General features: G+C 36.5%; 2 protein-coding genes across 2 annotated transcripts; both read right to left on the reverse strand.

Annotated features, from left to right (window-relative positions):
* Positions 1 to 527: 527 nt before the first annotated feature.
* Positions 528 to 6,375, reverse strand: bisc (biscotti). The gene is made up of 3 exons (XM_067099155.1): positions 6,219 to 6,375; positions 1,330 to 1,718; positions 528 to 1,188 (listed from the first exon to the last, which is right to left on the reverse strand). The coding sequence occupies exons 2-3, from the start codon at positions 1,629 to 1,631 to the stop codon at positions 876 to 878; spliced, it is 615 nt and encodes a 204-aa protein (XP_066955256.1). The 5' UTR covers positions 1,632 to 1,718; positions 6,219 to 6,375; the 3' UTR covers positions 528 to 875.
* A 3,140-nt stretch (positions 6,376 to 9,515) lies between these two features.
* LOC136835529 (protein FAM133B-like) lies at positions 9,516 to 27,202 on the reverse strand. The gene is made up of 6 exons (XM_067099157.1): positions 26,976 to 27,202; positions 23,720 to 23,824; positions 22,396 to 22,440; positions 13,275 to 13,414; positions 12,819 to 12,956; positions 9,516 to 10,478 (listed from the first exon to the last, which is right to left on the reverse strand). Exons 1-6 carry the CDS (start codon positions 27,136 to 27,138, stop codon positions 9,906 to 9,908), a joined length of 1,164 nt encoding a protein of 387 aa, XP_066955258.1. The 5' UTR covers positions 27,139 to 27,202; the 3' UTR covers positions 9,516 to 9,905.
* Positions 27,203 to 27,550: the final 348 nt, after the last annotated feature.

The following is a 27,550-nucleotide window of genomic DNA, read 5'->3' on the forward strand; positions in this document are numbered from 1 at the left end:
AGTATATCAGACATTCATTTGCAACAAGCCTGATAGCCATTTGCAAGGCAAGCTTCCACAGAACTGAATAGACAATTGAAAGAAAGTGATTAAAACATCATCATCTGCATAGTCTAAATCTGTCGTCGTTTCTGTTGTTTCTCCAATCTAAACATTCTCTTCAGTCTCGACCACTTTTTATCGCTATAAAGTCTAAGTGCAAACAGCAAAGCTGAAATAGCATTTCCTTGCAGCACTTACTGAAACTTCACTTATCAAAACTTTATCAACATTAACTCAGTATCTACTTAAAGGAATGCCATAGTGATGCAAAACCTTCCATAACATTGCACTATATTGGTGTATGGTTGCTACCCTACGTTTTCTTGTAAGCAGCAAAAGCCATCAGAAGGGGCGTTTTAAATTCCAACTTATAAACGTCGAGAGATGATGATGCTGTAATACATACTTGAATAAATAAAAGTTTCCACTAGTATTATAATTTACTTAGTATATTTTTCCAAAGAAGGTATAAATGAGATACTGCACACTATTCAGGGCATTTAATACAAAGTAATTTTACATCTACATGTACTTAAGAAATTGCATCAAATGTCCTTCTGTATCACAGACTGAATACACAACCAGCTGGTTGTTTGGAAAAGAACTCGTTCACTGGAATTCCACTGTAAATCTTTCAAACATGGCTTACCTACTGTTTAGAACAAGGAAAAGTTTGTTTATTTACAAACTGCTGTACAATGCCTAACAGCTGTATATATAAAACTATACAGTAGAAAATTGTTCAAATGTTACAGCTGACTATGACATAATATTCAACTTAAAATAATACATGTTACGGAACTATTCATTATTATTTTTGGTGGATAAAGAATTCATAAATCCTTTAATGCATCACCTGAAAGCTCCCAGTCATCCTGGGGCTTACGGAAAGTCATGTTATCCATATGAATGACCTCAATGCCTGCACCAAAGTAACTTATAACATAATAGGAACCATCGGCAGGCCCCACGGTTTGTGTTGCAATAAGAATGATATCAATAAGCTGTCCAAGAAACAAAAAACCCAGGGTGCAGAACTTTGCAAGTCCAATGGCATAATATCCAAGGTAAATACGATCAACACCAAACATTCCTAGAAAGACTGACAAGAGTAATGCTGTCTCGTAAGAGTATCCATTTGTATACCTGTGGGTAAAATAAAAAAAAATTATTGTAACATGCATGTTCCAATTACTGTAAATATATAACAATATTCAGATAATTCATCAAAAATAACTCAAGTTGACATGAAAACTGTGGTCAGGAATAATAACAAAAGAATCTTACTTGCAAGGAATTTCCTTTTTGAATGTGTTGTTATTGGTCTCTGAACAAATTATACCTGGAGCAGAGGTACAAACTACTGTAGCTCGACCTTCTTTGGTACATCCACGAGGTTGCTGGGTATGAGGATCAATATTACGGTCAATGCAAAGATACTGCCCTGGCAACAGCGAAGAACAGTTTGTAGAGTATTCTGCTCCTACTCCCAAAATAAAAAGAAGTCCTATTACTGTCAACATTACTAGGAGATGCCAGCAGAGTGACCGCACTCCATTTTGAACTGTAGCTCTTAGAAGATTTCCCATTGCTCAAAACAGCTAATGCAGCAATTATACGCTTCCTCCATACAATCTGCGTATCCGTATCATAGTACCAGCTGCATGAAGGATGACCTGAAAAACAAGAATACATGTATATTAAAAGTCTTGTAATTCATTTCAATAAATAAAAATGACAATTTTAAGTAATTTATTCAGTTTATCCTTCACCTGAAGGGACAAATGCAGGACTGGTTGGAGATGGGATTAAATATAATATAAATAGAGTACTGTACTTCAGGCTACTATATCTGTAAAAAATGCCCAGTCACTGTACTTTAAATAATGCTACAAGTTCCAACAAGAATACAAACCTCTGTATTTACTGTATTACTGGAGACTCACTCCTTAGGAGAGAGGTTGTGTCTCAAAGAAATGAATGGTAATGTTCACAAGAATAAGGAACATGCAAGGTTATTAACCTCTGCATAGTCACATAAAGACTGTGCCTGATGGCAATGGATTGCTCAGACAGTCCAACATTGCCCAAAAATAACAGCTTCATGGCTGACTCAAGTAAACCTATAAAGCCCAGAAATTTATGCAAGAGGCTGATAGTCAAACTTGTCAAGCACACTTTCAGGGAAACCCTTCTCTTCCATCAATAGTGCAGGAAATGTAGGTTGGTGAGCAGCCATTATCGTCATCTTAGGGATGAAAATTATAAGGAACTACTCCAACCTTTTCTCTTATTAGCAAGGATGCAGGGAACACATCATTAGACTAGGGTGTTTGGACAGGCTGTGCAGCTCACCAGCACCTACCAGCACCAGCACAAACACAAACACACTTTGGACTGTCAGTGGTTAGGAAGGGAGCAAAAGTAGAAAGAAGCAAACACAACTCACATCCACTTCATCAATCTCGAGGCCAACCATAAGCCTTAGATAAAATACTTCCTAATACTAAAGGAACTAAGATAGGTTTATTAGGTAGTCATTCCTACTACCAAACAACTGATACAGTAGTTTCACCTGAATAGGAGGGTGGGTGCAACACAGCACTACATTTACATTATGTTCTTAAAAAGTGAGGATCTAGGTCTTTCCCCCAGCTGGAAAACTGGAGTTCCTGCTCTAACCCAAGAGTACTGCTCCGGGGAGGGAGAGACTGACAGAGGCTACAATGAGTATGGGGTGCCCCTCAAAAGGATTACATTCACCTAAAAAGGGAGAGCAGTATGCTTATCCCATACAAAACCAAGATGATATTCTAGAGAGAAAACAATCTCTCCTGGGAATCTTCAAAAGTTTCTGTAAATGACAACGAATCTTTCTTTCAAGAATGAATTGGAAAAGAGTGACTGTCCAACAAGGTTGTTCAGGAGCATTGAAGTCCAGGTGGCTATGCTCCTCCAAGAAGGCTTGACAAGAAAGAACAACCCTGACTGACCCATAGATTACAAGTAACACCTCAAGCTGTCCTGAAAACATCAATAGTTTTCTATCAATATACTGTAGTATATGAAAGACTCGTTAATTCTCAGTTTTCACTGTTTTCTATGGAAGAAAATGCTTCATATAAAACCAGCAATAATGGGGAACTCTAGTATATCTCAAGAATACTAATAAGAGAAAAAAGTAGCTGCTTTTGTGATTAATTCTACACTCCATGGGTTGTGTGGCATCCCTCTTAACTAAGGTTGCAAAAAGCTACCTGGACTCTCCTACTCACTTGCAAATTTTGCACATTTTCATGATAATTGGCACTTTTTCATGATATGCAAACCTGAAGTCTTATACAGTATATGGAATACCTTCAAGAATAGTTGGTCTGGTCACTGAAGGCTGATAACAAGGTACTGTCGTTAACTTGCAGTTGGCAAGTGAGAGGAAGGAGAACCCACCCACTCATTTGGCAAGTGATGCACCTTTTCCTTCAGGAACAGGGCAGATGCAGGTTTAAGCAGAGGTGGGATTATAATAAAAGACCTCAGGTTTGTATATCTCAGAAAGCTGAAAATCATCATAAAAATTTGTGATTTGTTGATAAAAGAATATAAACCTCCATCTCCATCTCTTGCATGAGGGCTTATTCCTTACACAAGAGGAATCATCTCGAGATCAGTCACATAAATGAACGGAGGAAGGATGAGTCCTGTGAACACTGGCATATGTGATTTTAGAATGCTCGTCATTTACAAAGTCTTGAAGGGAGGGAAACAAGAATGACTCATATATCTTGTCAGGAACAGATAGGTTCTGAGTTTTTGATACAAACTCAGAAATGAGTACGTCAGATCTCCTTGATGGTACCGGACATCTGTACAACCCTGTGAGTAAAGCCTCTTCCTTGCATGAGATGCTGAATTTCTCCAGCCATGGCGTGTGAGTGACTTCATGGGCATAAGTAAGTCACAGGAGAAGATCTCTTGGCCCCTTGACAAAAGGAACAGCAGATCTGAATGCCACCTGGCTCCCAGCCATAAAGGAGCCACCAGGTTATGAGAGTGATGGTGGAAAAGCACAAATGCTGAGGTTGTCCCAAGGATGTTGGAAGGCATCACCTAACACAGCCCAGGGTTTGGCATTAGTGAGAACAACAGAAGCCTCCTGTTTAGCCATGGGGTAAGTTACAGGCTCTTTGGGGAAATACAAGTGCAGGAAGAGTCTCTTTCCCTGAGTTGCCCACTATGCTTGAGTGCTTCATGCAGAAATACAAGTGCTTCCACAGGAGCAGAGTCAAGATCGACGATCATCCTCTCTTGAGCAGTGAATACTCATGATTGGGAGCAACCATTGTCACCCACCAAGGACTGTGCATGAGTGGAACCATGCAAGAGAGATCAGTCATGAGGAGACTCATAAACCAACAATTTCAGGCATTCTAGTTTTGGTATTTTATGTAAAAATTGGTTTGGAATTGGGCCAAGATTAAGGAAAATCTACATACAGAAACTGAATCATTTAAATATATGAAACTCTGTCTTCAGCAAGATAGTTTTCCATCCTCAGATATGGTGGACCCAGTGTTGTGGGTTAGGTTAGGTACAGCAGGGTAGGTTTGTTAGGATGCACCAAAGCACTACCCATGATTTATAATGCTCTATATAATATTAGGCTGGGGATATCTCAGAGATCACTCCTGCCATATGACCCAGTGCCTGCCATGTTAAGAGATCTCAAAGTGTAGTTAGGATGTGTCCAGGTGATAACCATTCTCACCATTCATTCACTAGTTGGATGTGGAGGACAAGGGGAATTATGAACATCCAAAGCATTTCCAATGGCAATGTCACAATACTGAAGTATGAAACACACCAAAAACTATCAGAAAAACCTGTTTTAATGATTAATTCAATTACAGGCAACTTGTATAATGTACCAACTTTAAAGGTTGTGGAAAAATTCATAAATTACAAGACAGGCTTCAAGAAAATATAATTCAAATATTTGACATGAAATTAATGTACACAATTGCCATTAATTATAACTCCAATCTGGCCTTCAATGAAACTTAATTCCACTGCCAAAGGCTATATAAATGCTGAGCTCTGTCTAGCACAGTAATCTAGCTGGCCCGTTAATCTCATAGGCCTGAACAGCCAGACAGTTGTATGTTCTATTAAATGTACACTAGTCATTCCTCTTTCTCCTTTACTTTGTATTTAATTGGTAATAGTAGGATATTTTAATTCCTTGCCAACACCAATTTAATGCCAGAAATGCCTGAGTGATTAGAATTTTGGGATTTCTCCACAGGGAATACAAGGGGCAAGTGATAAGTTTTGTATTCACCTACAAAATATGATGGCCCGCATCATCTTTCCAATCCATCATTGTTATTTTCAGTGTACTGTATTCTGTAAGGACTTTGACACTGTCTGGGAGGTGATAGGTGGTTGCAGCTCATGCACCATTCACAAGCATGTGCAAGCTTTTTGTTTATGTGCTACATAAAAACTGCTTACTGTTTTAAAACCAATTAAAATTTCATATATTATTCCAAAGCACAGGGACCTTTTCAGGCTTTGCCCACATTTCCTGTAAACAGTTTCTCTTTGTTAACACTGGTTGTATTGTGTGCAACTCCTGATGGGGATCATAAGTAACACATTTCACATTATAGAACTTGTTAAATGACTTATCCATGTGGAAGTACAGTAATCCCTTCCACTGATAAAAGCCTCTTCCACAAAAAGCACATTTCGCCAAACTAGTCAGTAGGCCCAACTGGTATTAGAACTGGGAAATGTAAACCCTCCGGTTGTTTACCTTCCAGTCTTATGGTAAAAAATATGCCATGTACAATGCTAAAGGGGAAACACATAGGCTAGTGACCTCCTTGCCAATAAGGAAGAAAATGTTAGGAGGCATCCCTGTAATTAGCTTTCAGACATTTTTGTGTTTTAAAATAGCTATGATTTATGACTGATTTGGAGTTCATAGTACAGTATTTTAATTTCCTGGACCCTTTGTGCAATCAACCCGTTTAGTTTATGCCGTACTTATGATTTAGTGTGCTAGACTGAGTAAGACAAAGTCACAAAGCCAACCCGAGTCCAGGCTAGCTTAGCCTAAATTTAGACTTCTATAAATTGCTACCATAGATCTAAACTTTAAACTTATCGCTTACCAAAGGAACCCTTTACTGGAAAGGGTTTGGCTTTTCCAGCGTTTAAACTTCCACTAGTGTGATGCTGTTTTCACAAGTTTAATGTCATCTAACCAACCAGCTGATCGGACCAACAACGTAAACATCAAGTGGTTACGTTCGTTGCCCGTCATAATTGAGTACCGTTCGTTGTGAAGAACTCATTAGTAATGCTTACTTTTGTGAAACCCATAAAAGTACTTGGGATTTATTTTAACTAAATAATTGTGAACCACATAAAAACTTTTAGGACTTAATTGAGTTTCTAAGTAATCAGAAACCAACAATGGAATCTATTTAGACAGAAAAATCTATTCTTGCAGTTTCACTAAACTATTCATCTCTTCCTTATTGACTGGTTAATGGATTCAGTATACAAAATATTTACTGTACTATGGCTTGCAAAAATGGGAACTTTGATTAGGATCAAGAATAGTTGCAATGTTATTGTAATGAGTGGTATCATAAGAAGTGTATTTTCGATGGCATAAGTTCAAGTGATAACATAAAGGAATTGGAGTGGCTCTACTCCAAGTGTTGTGATAGAGCGGTGATAGAGCGTACTTGCAGGAGGTAAAATATGTTATACAGCCTGATGTTATAGCTATGTTAGAGAAGGGAAATAACACTATTGCTGGGCTCGAAAATATGTGGACCAACAATGACTCGCCAGAAGTTGCCAACGCACACTGAATTGAAAATTAATAACTTAATAACCCCATGAAAAAACTGAATCATGGGGAATTACTTTTCCTAATTTAGAGAAAACACATTGAGAAAAATAGTTATGGTAAAACCCAATTGTAATGAGGTCTTCATAGGTTTAAGATTAAAAAAATAAAGCTTGCCAGTGTACCAAGATATATCAATATGAGGTCCAATTCTCATGGCAATCTGAAGAATCTGGTGCAGCGGTGACTGGGTGTGCAATAAAATAAAGTGGGCAAAATAATGTTATAACCGATACTATCTGAAGAGGTAAATACGCGAAGTGTTGTTAGCATAATGAAAGGTGCGCCATCTATCCAGCAAATAAGTTAACGTGTTAACAGAATGACAAAGGATATTATTCATAAAAATAAATCGGATTTCTCTCTCCATGTTTTCCGCAATGAAGTGATTCAGAAAATAAATTAAGGTATTTGTTTTCTTTGTTGCTGATAATTATTAAAAAAAATTACTGTGCTGGTTATCTTATGAACGTTCATAATCTTGTGAGTAGGAGGGAAGAGAATATGATAGGAGGCGCCTGTTAATGAAAAAGTATATAGCAGACACGGTTCAGTGCCCACACTTTCAAACTGAAGAGGAAGGAGAAAAAAAGATGTAAAGAAGTAGTCAGCTTATTCGATAAACATGAAAGTTGTTGCAGTTGCAAGTCCTGGAAGCGGGAACTTATCGACTTCTTGACAATTTTCCTGATCGTGTTCCATGATTATAAATTAAAAAACATAACTTTCCTGATATTTACTGGTGTAAATGAGATGGTAATAAGCTTATTAAAAAATAAACGAACAGTGCAAGTTGTTTCCAGTATGTGAAATTGTGGTGAAGAAAATTTTTCGTGCCTTGATATAGGGTTGAGGGTTATGATTATCCGTGACTTTTAGGTTGAAGTTTCTTGGTTAACAGAGATTGAAGATCACAGACATGTCTCGGATTTATCATTCATGTTCAGTATGCCAGCGTATGGAATTCTTGAACAATTATTAGGTATTCACTTTGAAAGGATCATAGCTGTGTCACTTAGTCAACAAACCAACTGGGAATTATATTCTACTATTCTGCTGCAAGCCCGTTTACAGGTCAATCAAGAGCATCTCTACCCTGAAGAAGCAATGTCTCTGAAAATTTTAATTTTTTCCCGTTTTATTTTGATCGTTACATATGTGGTTTCACCACCTTATATTTTTAATGATCTATTGGAAATGTGGATGAGGGTAAACGTGGTATTACATCGTGGTTGTACTCTTAATGAGGCTCTAAATACATTTGCACACGAATTATGATTAAATTGTTGATCCATCAGGTCTGATGATGACATATTTGCAAGGCTACATCCACAGTATAGAGTGCTCTGTGGAGACAAAATATCTATTTATTTTCTGAAACATTTAAAATGAGCAGGAGCCCAGGAGAATGTTGTATGTCCACTCCTGTTTTGTATATATGATTGGTCTGTCAAATGTATTACAGTGACAAGGTGAAGTTCAGGCTATATGCATATGACACCCAATTTTATTTTCTCCATTAGCAGCACTGAGGATAAAAATAAGTCATTGAAAATTATCTTTTGAGAGTTATGGAATGGATGGTACTTTAGCAACTAAAACAAAAATAAGACTGAATTTATGTTGGTTGAAAAGAAAAGTAGGTTGAGGAGTCCTAGAGTAGTTCAAGCTCCAGGGTGTTGCTTTCATGTTCCCAAGACAATACTTTAACCTTACTTCAGGTGCATGCCAAACCTGTTGCATCAGTCACCTTCCATAGTAGCCATGCTCATAGTCCTGGAAGCTCAGCAAGGAGGAACCTACCATTCTTCTGATAGTTGTTCACACAGTTCCCCTCATGTTGCAGATGACTCCTTGTCAGCCAAAATTTCTGGGGATATGTCTCTGATGACTTGAGCAAAGGCTAAACTAGTGACAAATCAGTCCCTGAGGCACCAGTTTTCCTATTATGATAGCTGTTAGTCTTGCATCTTCATTGACCTAAAGTTTCAGCTGTTTTGCTACACCTTCCCAAGGGTCTTTCTCTGCAGTTATGAAAGGTCATGGCTGCTTTCTCTCCAAGCCTGCCAGCTGCTCGCTTGGCTCACCTGATGACTGAGAGGGAATTCTCATTGGATTATGTGAGTGACACAGATAGCCCAACACCTGTCTAGCCTCTAATGGGTGATATGTGCACCATCTTCCCTGATACATCTTACAGCCTTCAATCTAGTTGCCAAACTATCAAAGATCATAGTAACTTGCGTTCAACCAGTATTTCCTTTTCACTTCCAGTCTTCTAATTACCTGAAAATTAAGTTAACACTAACTGATCTTATAAAATTACAAACACAAAAAAGTGGTTAGTGTGCTATTGTTAGTTCTCTCTATGCAGGAAAATAAGACTGCTGTCAGCTGAAATATAGTTACAGCTGCCGCTGCCGAGCGAATGGGAAGCATACTCCACATCACCTTTTACAATCTATAAAGACAAAGTCAACCAACAGATGCAGAACTTATATTAAAACAACATAAAAATAAGAAAATTCACAGAAAATAAAACATCCACTGATTTCATAAAAATATATTCAAAATTATAATCTATGTACCTACTTTGTTTGTATGAGACCAAAACACTCAAGGGACTTGCAAAATTCAGAGCAAAAACAGCTGATCACCAGGATCTACAATGGAGTTGTCATCTGCAATGGGAACTTCAATGGCAATATACTGTAGTAACTAACTACTAAAAACAACAGCAATGGGAACTGACTGCTGTAGTTTTCTGTTCGTCTAACTTGTATTTACACAGGTACAGTTCACAACTACTGTCTTAATCATCATCACAATTGCCTCCAGCACCATGTGACACAAAGGGCCCTGTGAAATTCTTCCCCATCTGTCTTTCCTGTGTTATATCTTCCAAAATCTTCACTCATCTCCAGTCTCCCTTTTCATTCTAAGTGTCTTCACTAGTGGAATATTCATGTTTATGAGATTTCTTTGATTTGGATTTCTTGCGTTTAGATTTCTTTAATTTTCTTTTCTTAGAGTGCCTAGTATTACCATTTCTCTCATCCTCAGCACCTGAGCTACCTGAACTAGAACGTCTATATTTTGCTTTCTCAAAATTCTTGCTCTTTCTCTTTGACTGCAATTCCTTTACATCATCTAGTGTTCTTGAACTGTTATCTGGAATTACTTTAGCATCCCCTTTCCTATGACTGCTTCTACTACTATCATCAAATGAAGTATTTTTCTTATGTACATAATATTTATCCTTGTTATATCTCTTCTTATCTTCTTTGCTTAACTTTTCAGAACTCTTATATTCACAGTGGCTGCTGTCCTCTCTTTTTATTTTCTTACTGTCCATTAAAACAGATGCTTCGCTTCCAATATCATCTCTTGGTGAACTGCTGAGTTTTCTTTTCCCGTCACTATGGGAAGGCTGTGTACCAGATTCAGTTTTGTGCTCAATTTCCTCTGTCCCTAAGAATACCATCATGTTATGGATTATCTCCCGAGTGACCTAAAAGAAAGGAAAGAGGACAAAAACATATAGAACTGTAATGCATGTATTTTGTTAATGGATGTAAGAATTTTACCAATATAATATTTGTGAAGAGATTGCAGAGGAGAAACAACTTAAGCTAAGTTACACTAAAGCTGAAAAATTAATTCAAAATCATACGACAAAACATTACCCAAAACTCAGTTACAAGGGTAGTGTTATTCCCAATTCTTAAGCAAAAGTAAAATCTAACTGTGAGTTTAACTTTCTTGTACAGACCAGCACTTGTTGTAACTATGAAGTACCATAACATTCCCAAACCCTACACCAATATTCAATTAGAAAGATAAGTTACCTGATTGTATATCAAATACACAGTCAATATGAGGGACAGGCAAAGAAGATATAACCATAATCACAAAGGATGGAAAGAAGAAATAACCATAATCACAAAGGATGGAAATAAACTTATCACACTGGATGTATAAGTAATTTACAGTAATTGCACTAAGAGGAGACCTCTCTCTCTCTCTCTCTCTCTCTCTCTCTCTCTCTCTCTCTCTCTCTCTCTCTAATTCCAACAGCATCCACTTCTGGCTTATCTCACATGCACACTTATTATCATCATCACCAGGTAGCTTACTAAGACCACTCACATTTCTAGACTAAAGCACATACCCTGCTAAATATAACTTATCCACTCTTAGCTGCCTGATCCATCCTATTCAGAGAAGCATTCAACATAACCAAATCTGCCTGACAGCAAACACTGTCCTACAGATTACTTTGCAATACTGAGTATGTAGTGAAGGGTGTGCTACTGCAAGATTCTACTTCATCTGGAAAAACATCTAAAACTATTGCCAAGCAAAATTTAATGAGCAGTTATCAATCCCTAAGAGACTTGTAATGAGACGTCAAAGATGAAAAATATTTGTATTCTACAACTGGTCAACTTTCATCTCAAATTTTATCTTAAATCACAGTGCTCTCATGCAATAAATAAGGAATCTAAATAGGTATCTAAAGATTAGATAAAACGTCATTAAATGCTTAAAGTAAAGATGATCAAGCTACCCCATAAATTTGCAAACCCCTCTCAGGTTGTACCCTTTATGAAAAGATACTGCCATCATGAACGTATGAGTACCTGAGTTTGAATTATCTGATTTCATTTCATCCAAAGATACAACAGGAAACGTGTAAAATAACACAAAAACAGAGTAATTTCAAGTGATAAAAATCATTTTTCCATTTGGGTAAGCTGTTGGCATCCTAAAATCTTGTGATGCTACTAAAATAGTAATAACAGTGCTCTAGTGACCACAAGATAAGTACATTTCCCCAAGTTCTACCCCAAATTAAGCAGTTGCAACAATAAAACACAAAATAATATGTATTCTCCTACAGCATCAGCAATTCCCAGGCCCTATCAATAATTACAGTAATTAGTCTACTGCCCCTCTACCCAAAACAAACACAGGATATGGAGGGGAAAAATCCCTCCCAACCATCCTTGGGGCAAAAGGTGTATAAAGAGAGAACACTTTGGAATAATAAATCCAGGAAGTGAACACTAGAAAAATGGAAAGATTAAGATATTATGGAGAATTTGATAAAAGAATAAGACTGGTAATGGTAACAGACAGAAAATATGAAGGGATAATAAAGAATAAAAATATAAAATTTGGACTGACTATCTTATGGCAGTTGGAAAGATTTTTTCTACAAGAAAGAAATAACAGCAATTCAAAAATTCATTTATTCTAACTCCCTCTTCATAAAAGAGCTTTTTTTTTATCCTTTTTCTACTATGTTATAAGTGGAACTTATATTTTGTAACATTTGTGGAATTTTTTTTTTATAATACAGTTTGAAAAAACCTTAAAATTCACATAATTTCTCTCTCTCTAAACATGTATTCTTGAAATTTACTGAAATTAGTGCCTGTTTTAACTGAAAGTTATTTTTTCATTTTTACTGTGAAGATTTTTATGGTTATGAAATGAAAGTAAGTGTAAATACTCATTCAATCTCTTCCATCATCTTGAAAAAAAAAAAAAGTTTTTTGTGTCCTATCTCTTATTTAAAAGCTCATTTATGATTGTTGAAATATACGGATACATGTACTGGGCATGTGTATTGTTAAAAATGTCTACAGTAAATTGTACTGTGTTTTGGGGAAATATTTTGATGAGCAGGAGAGTTTACGGAAGCATTATCAGTCTAGGAGTGCACTGTAATCTTCATGTTCATACCTAAAGCTGCAAACATGCAATGATTGCACTGATCACTTATCATACCTAATCATCCAGCTCATTTAAAACAAAAGATAAATCCTAAACAAAGATGTTTTACCTGTACTTGACTTTTATTTTTCGTAGACACTTTGGTTCTATAAGCCTGCCTTCTCCTCTTAAAGTCACGCATAGCTTTCTTCAACTCCAGGGGTGTGAGATCTCCAGATGTTGGGTTATGGGAATGAAGAACTTCTTCCTGTAAATAAATCATTGCAAAAGAAATATTTATGTATGAAAGAAACAAGGGCATTTAACTTTAAAGTTTCAAGAATTAAAAACATTCTGTGAAAAAAAATATTGGCTGCAAGAGTAATGTATAATGTTGTTCCTTCCTTTATAAATTGACACATAAATAAAGAATGAAAGAACATCATCTCGACTGGCTTAAAACTATGAATTACATGCAAAAACCTTTGCTTAAAATTGTATATTTACCAAAGATTTGGGATTCATTGAATACTGCCGTCCTACATTTCTACACCATACATAAAATGCAATACAGTACAGTACTAACCGGGGAGAGAAGTTCTGGTGGCTTGACAACAGGAGCTGCATGTTTCAATGTATACTCATACAGTGCAAGTCGTTCCTCTTTTGAAAAATTTGCAACTAGCTCTCCAGCTGATTTTGGTGGTGTACGGCAGTCAGGTCCAGCTTTTAGACAGAAGTAGTTACTACATGAGTCTATGCAAAAGTAAGATTTCAAATACTGTAAAGGAAACTAACATCCAACAAACAAGTTGAAAGCTGTATCTACTTAGAAGTTTCTATTTAAAGTAACACCTACAGTACAGCACATTATACCAAAGTACAGTAATTAATGTATGTCAAATATCTGAAACCATGTGTGTAATCAATAAATTTCACTGCATAATATTCATTACATTGATTCAACACACTATTCCTTAACAATTTATCAAAAGTGCAAGCTAAATACAGTTAAGCCCATAAAGCTGTTTGATGTATCCATTATTGCTAATAATAACCTACCCAAAATGGGTACTCAGCTATTCTTATTGCTAATGACCACTTTTATTTAAGTTGCTAATAATTTAAAGCAGTTATTTTAGTTGTTTAATTGCTATTTCTGCAATCAAGTGTTTACCTTGCACGTACTTCAAAACAAAATATATTTCATAAGAGATATCATAATCATTAACAGTATTAAAGTACATGCATTTAATGCTATACACATAATCTACATGCTAATAACTTTCCCGACTAAAATTCTATGATGATCTCTACAACTGGTTATACTGTATAAACTGCCTGAGATTAGTGGTGCCATCACATGACCAATATATCGTACTAAATTTACAGTGTTTTGACACTGTAATACATTTTTCATATGCTCTACCTCATAGATTAAAATTTTATTGTAATATATCTTTTCTGGGCTTAAAATTACAGTAACAGTGATAAAATAAGAATTAACCGAGAGAAAAGACAAGAGCTGGTAGGCTAAACTTACAACAATGGCCAAGTTTGGCAAAGACCATTACTATTTCAGAACATGATTGTTTTGTTGAATAGGAAAATCAGCTTTTAACTTCCTCTGACCACAGCCAGCTGGGTCATAACAACGCAACCAACTGAAGACCTTCCAAAATAATGTCGGAGTAAAATTACCAGTCACCTTCTGAATCTGAGCAAATATCACTATCAATGTACAAAATGACAGTAACACTGAGCACAGGAGAAAGCTCATCTTTAATTTCTGATGCAAGTACACATCAACCATATCTGTAAAATAAGTACAGTATTTACTTGGTGAAAATGCCAGCAGAAGAATGACTTGCCAGGTGAGACTGAGTACTCCCTTATAGTGTGCTTTGTGTGGAACACTACATACAGTACTAAAGGTTCTTGGCAATTTCATTTACAAATAATTCTGCTGCTTGCTGCTTTTTTACTTCTCATCTGTTCCCTTTGGTCTCTGAAGTAACTCTATATCCTTGAACTTCATCCTGCTTTAATTTTCCTCTCAATTTAAAAATCAATTCCTCAGGCAAGCCCAACATTCTAGAAACATGATTCAGTGATCCTCCTAATTTATAATACAGTGACTTGAGTGAGCTATGGCCCCCTCCCCTCCTGGGGTAGCTAGTCCTCACTTTAAACACCACTGGTATCTTGCAGATTATTTAATTCCAATACAGTATTTGCATCTATGTGACCTACACAAACTGAAGTACATTAGGGTTTATATTTGTGTGCAATCTGGCTCAAAGTTTTCTCTTACCAGGCCAAGAAAATAACAGCCTGACCACATAATCCCAAAATGATTTACCAAAAGAGATTATAGCAGTCAAAATATTACACAAAAGCAAGAGAATCAAGAAATAATTTGTAACCGATTATAAAATAACACAACCATGATATGTCTTAAAACCAAGAAACAGGAAAGGAAAGGTAAGCCTGCCCTTCATCCCATCTACCCTTGCACCTCTAAATTGTTTTTTGAACCAAGAAACAGAATCATCTAAGAAAAGGGACGCATGCCCTCCCTCCTATTTACCCTTGCACCACTAAACAGTCTTTAGAGCCAAGGAATAGGATCAACTACAGAGAGGTAGGCCTGCCCTCCCTCCAATCTACCCTTGCACCACTAAATTGTTTATACTATGTGACGATACCAGCACCCAAGCCATGTTTATAATTCACTGCCTTTGCCTGAGGAAGAAAGGAGTTTCCAACAACCCACTGAATCCATTAACAAACAATGCAACATCAGCCAAACACTCCTATGAAAAAGAATACAGACACCATCCTATATGAACATTCAACTTACAAACATTCAGATACAAACAAACGAGATCGCAAATTAAAACTGCGTTCAGAGCGCTCCCCTTTCCCACCCGTAAGTTCATATTTTTTTCTGCACGCCTAATCTATAAATACAGTACTGTATGTATAGAAATTTGTGTTTTAGGATGAAAAAACATACAGTACTGTACTGACTTTATATCATACTGTACTTAAATAGGTGTGAAGAGTACAGTAACCAACTTACAAACAATTCAACATACAAACGGTCATCCAGAATGTAACTCACTTGCAAGTAGGGTGGTGTCTGTAGTGAAACTGTGGTAAGAGAGTGACTTAAGATACAGCAACTCTTGCAGTGTTGCAATAAATTTCACAGAAGTAATAACCGCACAATAAAAACAATTACTCAAATTGCCTAAAACTGAAATAGAGTAATATATATCGGCAACAATTTAGACAATCACCAGGAAAATAGCTTTGACATTGCTGGTGATCTCCACCAAAACCAAAATTCTTGAGTATACTTCAGCCACTACAACATCTTCTAACAGTCTATAGTAATTCATGTTTTCCTATAGTTCTTTTTCCATACCTAATAAAGAATGTTAGTACTGCATCTCTACTAATGCTTCAAGAGAGTTGGCCGTATCCCAACAGACTCAGATGTTAGCAATGGTACGTTCCTGAGTAAATGAAATACACATGAAGAAACCCTTCGAGCTTTAAAACTTTTGTAATCTAACCAACTTTAAGCTCATTCAACTGTCAATTATAAAATAACTGAGTAGGTCTTAGTGAATCACGCTCTGTTCATAAAAGGATACAGTTCATTCAATCCTCATGATTACTGCTGAAAAAGAGAAGAAAAATTATTAGTTTGCATTCAACATAAGCTGCAAAGGTACCCACAAGTTTTAAGAACTGCTTGGGACAGGTTAATAAACACTTGAATCAAACAGCAGCTGAAATTATTACAAATGTCGAAATAAGGTTCTACGTTTGTTTTGTTACGTGATATCTGATCTGCTCTCGTCTAACTTTTCTTGTTATGTTTCCTCACTTGGTCCTTTTCTTTAACTTATACTGTTACTTCTTACTCTTGATACATACTTTAAAAACTTGGGTACAGTATTCTTTGATTCATACAGTACTTGCTATTTTTTTTTTTTTTTCTACAATTCATTTAGAGGTTTTGAATTCATTATAATTTACTGTTTTATTTGATATATATTTAAAAGGCACATTTATGTTATTTACAACGGATATTGTGTTTATATAAATGTCTATACAGTATTCTTACCGTTCTTTGACTTGGTACAATACTACAGTTTCTTCCAAAATAATAACAGTTTCTTCCAAAATAATATCTGATCTAAGATCATTTCCATAATTCACAATATTTAGGATTGGAAAGTGAATAAGAGCACTTCCTCATTTTATTAAGGTGAAGGAAGGGTCCAGTTTCCTCCAGCTCTCTTTCAAGAGCATTTTACACATGCATTTGTTTTGCAACGCCATCTTAAAACTATGGATATCATACATCTTTATAAATCATACAATTGCCACGCTAAAAACATCCTCAGTACAACTGGCTTAATTTCAGTCAAACCTAAGGCACTAAATTTCTTATTCTCATCTTCTTCCTGACATTTTCATTATCATCTGTATCATGTTTCACTTAGAAGCTCCAAATGCTTAATCCATATTACTTACAATCATGGGAGCTCACTAAGTTTATGTGGGGAACAAATGATTTTTTCCATGCAGCTTGAATACTTGCTTAAAAGACATATCTAAAACATTTGAATCATAACTTTGTAGAAGCAAAAAGGCTAAAAATTGATTACACTGAGAATCAAATGAACAAGCTCTACGTGAAGTGTCTTGTCTTTAAGTCCACAAGGGTTTGAGGAAACAATATCAACAATATGGATAAAATGGTCAAGAAATTTCTTTTAAGTATGTTCTATTCATAGTACATTACGCATTTGAGTAACAATTCTAATGTAACTGTTGGGGTCATTAAATTTTTCATTACCCTATGGGTTGTGAGGTCACAGTTGAAGCTGTACTGACTTAACATTATCTGCACAGGTTGTTTATCAGCATAGAACAGTTACTGTGCACATCTGTTTCCAGTTTCTACTATTTTCTATATGAACAGGGACTGGTACCTACCCTATGGCATTCAGAGGGAGTCCCTGGTAACTCAGAATAATACAGTATATCAATACAGATTAATGATTCAATTCCCCAAATGTAGTACCACTACATCCCAGAGATAAGCAATAATTATGAACTTCAAAATAATGGGTATGCTTCTCTCTTCAAAAATATTGGCCAGCCCTGTGAGAGCTAATCAAATTAGCTCAGTGGTCTGGTTAAACTGCTTAATAATAATCTTCAGGAATATAAACTTTGTACTTGGATCTTTCACAAACAAAGAATGTCATCAATACTAATCACTTCTTTCATAAGTCTTTTCTGTACGATAATCGCCATCTTTTATGTCCCTACCTACAACAATCTGAAAATTTCTAATTTTTTTCTTGTACAGTATAAATAAATATTACAGATAATTAATATATATGAGATGGTATTCCATAAGTAAAAAGAGCCACTATAAACTGTTACCAATCATGTAACTATTCATGTGTGCATTTGGGTTGTCTGTACTGTAAGTACTTTGATGTTAAAATATCTAATTTGTCATAAATACAGTATGCATACATTTCTTGTGAACAGTAGTTGGATAGTTGGATACAGGTGCAGTAATTGTAAATGCTAGTAACTCTGTGTTCAAGCCTTAAATGTTAGTATTGTACTTAGTGTGCAGTATTCAGTGTCCCGAGGTGAGAAGTGTTAATAATCAGTCTTTCAAAGGGACACTAAGTTAATTTAAATATTAAAAAGAGCCTTTAACAAAGTATTTGGAAAATTATTTCCGTGTTTTTGTAATTTTACCACAAGCTTTGTGATTGGCAGATTCACCTGTAATGTAAAATTTGTGCAACCCTATATACAGTACAGTAAAACTTCACAGATTTAGATTTTGCAAATATCTAAGCACATTTTGCTGTTTGTTGATGCATAAACAAAGTGAAGAGAAAATGTTTGAGAAAAGGACTACAGTACTGCAAATAGCAAAACTTGAAGTAACAAAAAATTTAGTGCTGATCTGTTACTGAACTTTCACATAAAAATTTCTAGTGTTGTATGAATATGCTAAAAGAATAAATCTGAGATATTTCACAAAAATACCTAGCTAATAAACAGTGATTTTTTTTAGCCACATCATAGCTTGTGTTCGTTAAAGGAGAATGTAGAAGAATAAGGGACAAATATATCTATTACAAAAAAAAAAAAAGGTTCCTTAGTAAGGGAAACTTGAAAGCTTTCTCTCCCAATACTGTATTGCTCTCCTATATACACCACTAACTTTTTAAAATTACTTATGCATGAAAATGTAATACCGTATAAAGAATATTACATTTATTTTATCAATAAATTTCATAACGGGATAGTTAACTATGCACTCATACTGACTGTCAGTACCGATCAATCGCTGAGGAAATTTTATTTTTCCTCCTTTATGCTTTGAGTACCATCCTTCACTTCCAACAGTCTTTAAAACATGGTATTTCTGAATATTGAACTAGCTAAGCATACAAACACTGTTATGTGGATATAAATCAAAACAAATACAGCGATGAAGAGAAGAGAAAGAAAGAGATATAAAATACATTTAAGGTTATAACCTAGTAAATACCATCAAACCCACACCACTGACATTAAAAAATGCAGCAACATCATTCTTGTTCAACATGAAATCTTGGATTTTCATGCCACTGAATTTCATATATTACCCCTTATAGCTTTTTCTGAGGCAGAAAGTAGAATTAACTTTTAATATACAACCCCACAACCTATCACTGTGGAAATGTTCTCATGGAGAAACTCTCTCTGAAAGATGAAAAAACCTCAGCCTTGCTCAGTGCTTGATGTATGTGCATAGTAGCCCAACATGTCCCTGCTGTCAAGCCACCTTGTTCATTGCTTAGTAATCTCTTAGCCAATGAAGTGTGGTGCAGAAAGGCAGCATATATGGTATATATGTATTTTTAGATAAGAATATATTTGCTAAATTTATTTTGCATTTTTGACAAAATTAAACTTCTTTACCACAAACCCATACTTCTAGCCTAATCTCAATTTATGTGGAGAAAATTCCAGCTGTCATGTTCCCAAATCCTAAACTAAGTGACCAGGACCATACCAACATCAGAGATAAGATCTGCAGGCCATGTGACATGCAAGCAGACCTCTTGTGCAGTGATTAGCTCCAGCAAAATAAAAATCTTTAGCTTTATGGCTTACTGGATGTGTATCCTGGGATTTGCAGGGTACCATCCTACATGGCTTTACCATGAAAAAGTGACTGGAAAGACCTGTAAGTTCCTCTCCTGCAAATGGAATTGGCTAGCATATCTACCAGACAAACATTGTAGCCATGGTAAGCATGGAATCAAGACTCTTTACAACTGCTAATTGCAGCCTTTGGAAAGATTATTTTGGCCATAATGTCAATCAATCTCAAATTCACTTTGTCATCTGGTGGTGCTACTGGAGAATTCCCCTAAGGAAACATCTCTTTTCCTAAGGACAATATATAGATAAGTCAGGATGCTGATGACCACCCTCAAGATGACTCTTTTTGCCCATAAGATTTTCTAACATGTCTCCTCTGACAAAAAGAACTGGTAGCTGCCAATGCTCACTCTTAGCAGCGAGCAACTGTCAAAAATTCATGCACATACCTCTTCTGGATATTTTGATGAAAAGAAAACTGAGAATTACCAAAAGATGAGGCTCCTAACTTGGAAGGAAGCTGTGTGGCTTGAGAGCAGTAAGCAATTTTGTAAAAACTTCTAACAATCCAGTCTGGGATGGGAAGGAGTTGAGGGGTTGACACTTGACAATCATACCTCACTCTGAACTAACTGCCATTCAATCCCTGACATCTGACAGTATGTCTAGGTTACCCAAAGTAAATGGCATGTCAAGGTAAGCATAGTGTTTCAGGTTTCTGTAGTCTTTCCTGTTTGCTGCCAAGACTACATTCTTCAGTTTGTGGTGTCTCTCTACACCAAAATAGCCTTTAATCCAAACCTGAGTGTATGAAAAAAGCCTCATCCAGCTCGGCTACAAGTCTATATGGAGATAAAGATCTTTACCAAGCATGCTTTGTCTAAATCTGAGCAGGAGGTATGAAAGAGGAGAATCCAAGGTAAACTTGGTCTCAACTGACCTTTTATATCTCTTCCTCCTGTTGTACTCTTTCCAAAGATTCTCCAAACAGTCAGCACAAAAGGAGCACATTAGATCACAAAAGTACAACTGTCTTAGCCAAGCCAAGCATATAAAAGGATCTCTCACTACAGCAAGATTTGCCAGCCAAACCTGGGCATCTCCTTTGACCCAAGATAGTTTACATGACTATCACAGCTAGTGCTCAAGAGAATATTTCATATAAAACATAATAAACAATCAAATTCAACATGCAAATATTTTGTGCATACACATGGTATAGGTCAACAAAGTCATCACAAGATGGAGCAGCTACTTAAAATATAATCATAACATTAACAACAAATAATAACATGCCATTTATGTATCATATTAAAAATAATATGAGGTACTGATAAATACAGCTATATTGTAAACAACAAACAAATCAGTACATAAACATGACAATATCCTAGATACCTATGTTCTTGTTAGCTGAAGAATGAACAAGTGCCAACAACCACAACCACAAGACTAATAAATCTAAACTCTCTTTAGTCTGAATACACCATGAAACAATGACATATCTAACACTGAGACCTACATTAACAAAAAGTAACTTAAGAGGCTGCCAAACTTTGTTCAAGTGTACTGCCAAATCACAGCACTGGCAAATTTATGCCTAATTCCCGAAAAAGTATTAATCATGAATCAGATGAAAACTAGAATCAGGAGATAAAGTATGAAATGAAGATCAAACACAATGCTTGAAAAACACCAAATAAGTCTAAAACAAAGTTTGCCCTGTGGCAGACAAACAAAAACTGAACTGGTTTGCCAATTGAGCCTGCTGTGCATTTTCTCCTTGCAGAGACATTTTGTTTGTAGGGATATTTCAGCAAATGGAATGGCTGTAAGTTATTATCAATGAACAATGTAACAACTTGTGAGACAATTTAAAATACTGATATTTAAAAAAAAAAATAAACAGTTTCAGGCTAATGTGGGTTGTCAACTAAACCCATTTTTTCTAGTGTGTTTTCTTTACAATCAAGGAAAGACAAACAACTAGACATGAGCTCTTCCCAACACTTGCAGTAGCAATAACTTCTTTTCATCTGAAGGTGTACACTCAATACATATTTACACAGTATTAAAATATGCTCTTTGAGTCTTGTTAAAGTACATTAATATTACAAGTTATTTATTTATTTATGTATTACAGTGCATTAAAATATATTATCTTTGCAGGTGTTGTTTCTGTGAAGACATTATTAATTCAGATATATAAGTCATCTTTTTTGTTCTGGAAGCTGCTCACAAATCCCTAAAAACAAATGTTTTGATTTTGTATAATGTGCATCACTACAACATCTTGCAACTGTGCCATTTGTGTATTGTAATCCTTGAACTAATGGTTATTCAATGAAGGTATTTAATAAGATGGTTTAAAAAAGGGAAACAACTTCAGTGTCATCTTTAAGTCATAAGTACAGCTAAAACCATGCACTGTTTAACATGAAGAGTATTTACTTCATTACATTACTAGTCTAAAAAAGTATTGTATTAATTAAACTTACCTTGTTTCCAAAAAGGTTTTAGAATTTCCCTCTGTTTCTCAGCATCTGGAAGAAGAATAAGTCTTAATGACAGCCAATAGGAAATCTTATGACTACAGTTTAATAGGACAGATTTTTTATGCCTGGCATATAAGAGAGGAGCTAACAGTGATGGAGGCACAATATTTCTGTTACCTTCGCAATATACTGGGTTGTGAGAGGAAGTGAGAGAACAGTAATAAAAGAAGAGTAGTAGCAGGCTGGATAAAGTGGAAAGAATTGTACTTCTTTATGCAACAGAGACATGAGCACTCAAAAAGAATTGAAGAGAATCTGGAAGAGTGTGAGTACAAGGTGCTCACACACATGGCTGGAGTTTGCAGTAAAGTTCACTTCGCTGTGGGACGGACAGAAACTTAAATTAAACATATTTCATGGTAACTACAGTTTTCAACCAACAATGAATGTCAAATTTTAGAAATAAATCTTGAAAAAAATTCTGTCAAAACCTTAAACATTTTCAATTTACAGTATTCAATTATTGGATTTTTACAACAGTAATTTTTCAAATAAGTTCTAATATATTTACTAAGAACAAAACCCTGTGCCAGCTGTATGACAGTTAAGAATGCACAGGTCTGGTTAAATTACAGTATTTTTTAATAATAATAATGGTATGACTGGAAAATGGACTAAGATGATTTGGACACATGATAATGGTACTGTATATATGGGAATGTCAGAACACCAATTGGAGGGAGGGCCCATAACATCATGCTAAGAAAGGAATATATAGACTAGCACTAGATAAGGAACTCAGGCAGCAAGTGAACATGATGGAAAAGAGTGGAAAGAACTCATAATATCTTTAAACCCATACAACTAATGCACAAACAGTAAAACAGTAGCCATAATATCTCTGATACTACAAGACTTCTGTGCGAGGATCAATCCTTTATTCAAAGGTCGAAGAATGAATTGTGACCTTGACCACTGTTCTTTTGGTCATGCAATACTGTACAGGTAACCAAACCTTGCCTTTACATATCTTCTATGCACTGAATTCCTTGAAAATCCCTGTTAAACTATCACAAGCAAGATGGCTTGCACAGCATCAAACAATCAAATTTCCACAAATATCCCCCAAAAATTTATCCTCTGGAGGGGATCACTGTATGAATAAATTTACCAAGTACAGTCAAAAGCCATTTTACCCAATAGCAAGAAATTTTTAACACAGAAATAGATGAAAACATTAATTTCTCTTAATTTCACCAATTATGGGTAACGATACAACAGAAGTTCTAGTTTTTATACTGGCTATTCACATAGTATACACACTTACCAATAATAACTCCAAACTGGGAGGATGAAGGTAAACATGGTAGCAAAGGTTCTTCACTGTATGTATTTTCTTCCTCCTTACTGAAAACATCTCGGCGTTTTGAATCTAAGTGATAAAAACAATGGTTAAATCAGCTTACAAACAATTTCAGGTTGTTTTGAATGGGAAAATGCACAGAATTGATGTGAACCACCACGAAAATCCTTCACAAAACTGTATTTCTTTGGGTTAACATTTAATGGTCAAGATTTGAATGTTATCACATGACTTTCAGACAAATATGTAGTTGGCAAGCACTTTAAACTAAACCAACAGCCATGGCTAAATTACAAACAATATGTTTAACATTTCCTGTAAGAGTTATCACTTCTATTACACTTCTACTGCATATATGAGAGTCTAGTCCGACAAAGAAATCATTAATATACAAACCCTGATTTACAGCCTTAATATGTTTGCAATACATAACCCTTAATATGTTCATAAGGTAGCAGACCACCTAAAAAGGTTTCTGCTTAAAAGAAACCAGTGATGATGACAGATAACATACAAAAGCTGCCCAATGGAGTGAGTACCCTCAATGTTTAGCAGTAATACATCATTTTGCTGCTACAGAATGGATCAGGATACCTTGGCTTTTGATCTACAATGAGCCACCAAGGTCATCCTAAGCCCTACAAGTGACCAACACTTGGTTAATCAGGCCAAATTGAGAAAAGGTGATCACGTGGTCCCAAGGGTGCTGGACGGCATCTTCAAAAGCAACCCAAGTGTCTGTTTAGCTGCATGGCAAAGAGATCAACCACTAATGTTCCCAAAATCTCAGCCTTTCTCCCGCACAAGGTTGTAGAGATCACTCCATCCCTTTGACGTGACCATCGCAACTGGGCTGGTCTGCCATGACATTCCTCCCACCTGGAACAGAATTTGGATATAATGGTCCCAAGTGCACTGCATAAGTCCATGATAACTGTACTCTCTAAAGAAGTCTGGACTGTTGGGAAGTCATTAGTATGTTCGTGAACATCTGGAATTAGGCTCGTCCGCAGGAGAACAGATATGACAGAGCTCTCCAATGACATGGATGAGGAAGAGGAAGTATGTTTACACTTTTTTCTCCTGCTAAGCCTCTTGGTTTCTTATCACAAAAAAAGGAAAAAGTCAAGGTGGGTTTCTGCAAAAATCCTAAAGTAGAAGTGACTGGATGAGTTTCTCCAACAGGAAACAGAACAGCTATTGGAGGGTCAGCATGAATACGAACAGGAGACCCTTAGCCAAAGCTAAATGGTCCACAGGGGCAGCAAGGACAGATCTCTCAGAAATACCCAGAGATAGCTACATAGCCTTCAGGTACTCCACACTCTGAAGTAAACTTTGAGGTACAGCAGAAGCAGGAGGAAGGTGAAGATGCAAGCTCAGGAAATACCCTTAGGGGTAGTAGCTGCATCCACATTGTCCAATCATGCTTGGATAACGTATGTCAGAAATCTGCTACCACACACAAAGCACGCACATCTTTCCCACTATGAGCAAAGAGTACATGCTGGGATTCCTCCAGGTGCATGATGCCAATGAACAAAGAAGACTGGAAAGTAGATGGAAGGGAATATGCATAGGGGTGGAATAAAAGGGGTTGCAGCCATGGGCAAGAGGGGCAGTGCAAATAACCTGAAGAAATGCTTAAGGTGCACAGCGTGAGGTGCACTGATGACAATAACCCCCCACGGGGTGGTGAGGTCAGGACATGGCATTCTATTAGAGGATAGGTTTTTTTTTTTGTCAGTGGAACCTGTGTCCGTCACTCCCAACTGGCTCCAAACCTTTTTACTATCAATTTCCTTTTCAGCACTGAATGACCTCATATGTCCCAGCACTTGGCCTTTAGCCTAAATTTTATATTCCTCCTGACCTAACCACAAAATGCGAAAAGGGTTGAACCTTGTTAAACCTACGCTGGTATCTACCGATGTACGTAATTTAATGCAGACAACTTACATTACATGGCTAGATCAGACAGCATGAGGTTAACCTAGATGGAGGCCTACCGTAGCTGTTACCAAAGGTGAATGTTGTATTATGCTATATAACCATTTGTTATTATGAGAATATCCTAGCAACCCTTTGTTCCTAAAGAATATGAGCCATTATGTTTTAGCTTACTTTATGTTATTACTAATGCCAACTGTCATTGAATTTTGGTAACCTAACAAAGTAGTTTATTGGCAGTTGAAAAGAGAAGAATGTGACTCACCAGTTGGGCATTACTTTTCTTTGAATAGTGTCCTGTGCAGATTTTGACACTTGGAAGGTATTTAAAGGTAAGAATGTGAAATAGCTTTACAGTTAGAATGAGTATAATGTATAGGGTGAGACCAAGGCCAAACACTGGGAGAAAGAGTTATTCAGCGCTGCAATGAAACTGACAGTAAAAAGGTTTGAAAGGTGTAACAGAAGGAAAACCTTGCAGTTGCACAATGAAACAACTGTTAGGAGAGGGTGGAAAGTAAGATGGGAGAAAGAGAACTTGAACAGCGGTATAATAAAGGAATGAAAGGGGTTGCAGTTAGGAGCGGAAGGAACACTGGAAGTGTTACAGTATACAGTGGGAACGTTTTACATCATCCTTCAATGTGGACCCTCATCAATATTCTTTTTGCAAAGGACAGGTGTGCAGAGTTGAATTGCTCAATGAAGAGTATGCTGGCTGGTCACCTTCATAGTGGAAGAGGTATAGCAGGAAGTGGAGAAAGGCTAAAAGTTACTATTGCAGTGTGGGGTCTGTGGAGAGTTGGGGGAAACCTGGCTGACGTTCACCCGAGCACCTTAAAGGTGGTGGAGAGCTGAAACCAAGCAACTTTAACAGGAACACAACACCTCTTACATTTGAGTTCCTTATTGCCTCAATTCTTGTTGAGATCCCCTACCCCTTCACTTCTCTGGTTTAGGCTACTTTCCAGTCTTCCTAGACTGCCAGGTCCGGATCTAACCAGACCAGACCTTCCTAATCTCACTTGGGACGCCGTGCCCTGACCTGGCCTGGGGGGGGGGGGTTTCGCCCTCCTGGGCCCCTAAAAGTAACACTAAACAACGGACACAATTGGCTTAGCTTCCGTTCGGAGGTAGTTCCGTCGTTCTGTAAACTACCCCTCATTTACAATATAAATATAATTTACAATAAAACTGACGTTGTTTAATTATGCTAACTTAGAAACGTCATAAACTAGCCTAGGCTAGATTTGGCATAGGTTTGCACCTACCGAGGGTTTTTCGGCGTTATCACCATGATGCTGTTGTTTGGGATCGGTTTCCAAAGGTGTCGTCCACCCAATTTGCTGTGTGAAATTACTGATAATATCATTAGCATTGTTGATGTAGTTTTGTAGGTTAGCAAGGTATTGCTCCTTTGAAAAGTTCGACATTGCTAAGAAATTATCGTATTGAGTGATAATGGTAGTAGCAGTAGTAATGTGTCACTAAGGGACGATTGACTTGCATCGGCACCTCCTTACCATCTTAGTCTTAGTTTCCTAGTTCTGAGTTTTTTTTTTTTTCTTCCATATTCCGTGTCGTATGTGTTTCTTCTCTTTTCTTTTTCTGGTAAAGAGTAATTGCTGTTAGCATAAACTCTATCTTCTCTCATTTCTGTTTCCCTTTCCCGGTAGACTTATGCAAGACTAATACTGTTGTCCCCTTCCATCCAGTTTTTTTTTTTTTTTTACTGTGCATTTCTCTTCCTTTCTTATTTATTTCCTCTTCCTTCATCCTCCCGAGTGTACTTTCGTCTCTTTTCATCTCTTCCATATGATTTCTATATACCTTTATCCATTTATC

This window comes from Macrobrachium rosenbergii, chromosome 55 (genome assembly GCF_040412425.1).
Source record: "Macrobrachium rosenbergii isolate ZJJX-2024 chromosome 55, ASM4041242v1, whole genome shotgun sequence".
NCBI lineage: Eukaryota > Metazoa > Arthropoda > Malacostraca > Decapoda > Palaemonidae > Macrobrachium > Macrobrachium rosenbergii.

Excerpts from the sequence above, each read along its gene's own strand:
- bisc (XM_067099155.1), bottom strand. The coding sequence starts at position 1,631 with ATGGGAAATCTTCTAAGAGCTACAGTTCAAAATGGAGTGCGGTCACTC. Across the intron at positions 1,189-1,329 it reads AAAAAGGAAATTCCTTGCAA|GTATACAAATGGATACTCTT; the intron begins GTAAGATTCTTT and ends TTTTACCCACAG.
- LOC136835529 (XM_067099157.1), bottom strand. The coding sequence starts at position 27,138 with ATGTCGAACTTTTCAAAGGAGCAATACCTTGCTAACCTACAAAACTAC. Across the intron at positions 13,415-22,395 it reads AAAACCTTTTTGGAAACAAG|CTGGACCTGACTGCCGTACA; the intron begins GTAAGTTTAATT and ends TCTGTCTAAAAG. Across the intron at positions 12,957-13,274 it reads CACCAGAACTTCTCTCCCCG|GAAGAAGTTCTTCATTCCCA; the intron begins GTTAGTACTGTA and ends ATTTATTTACAG.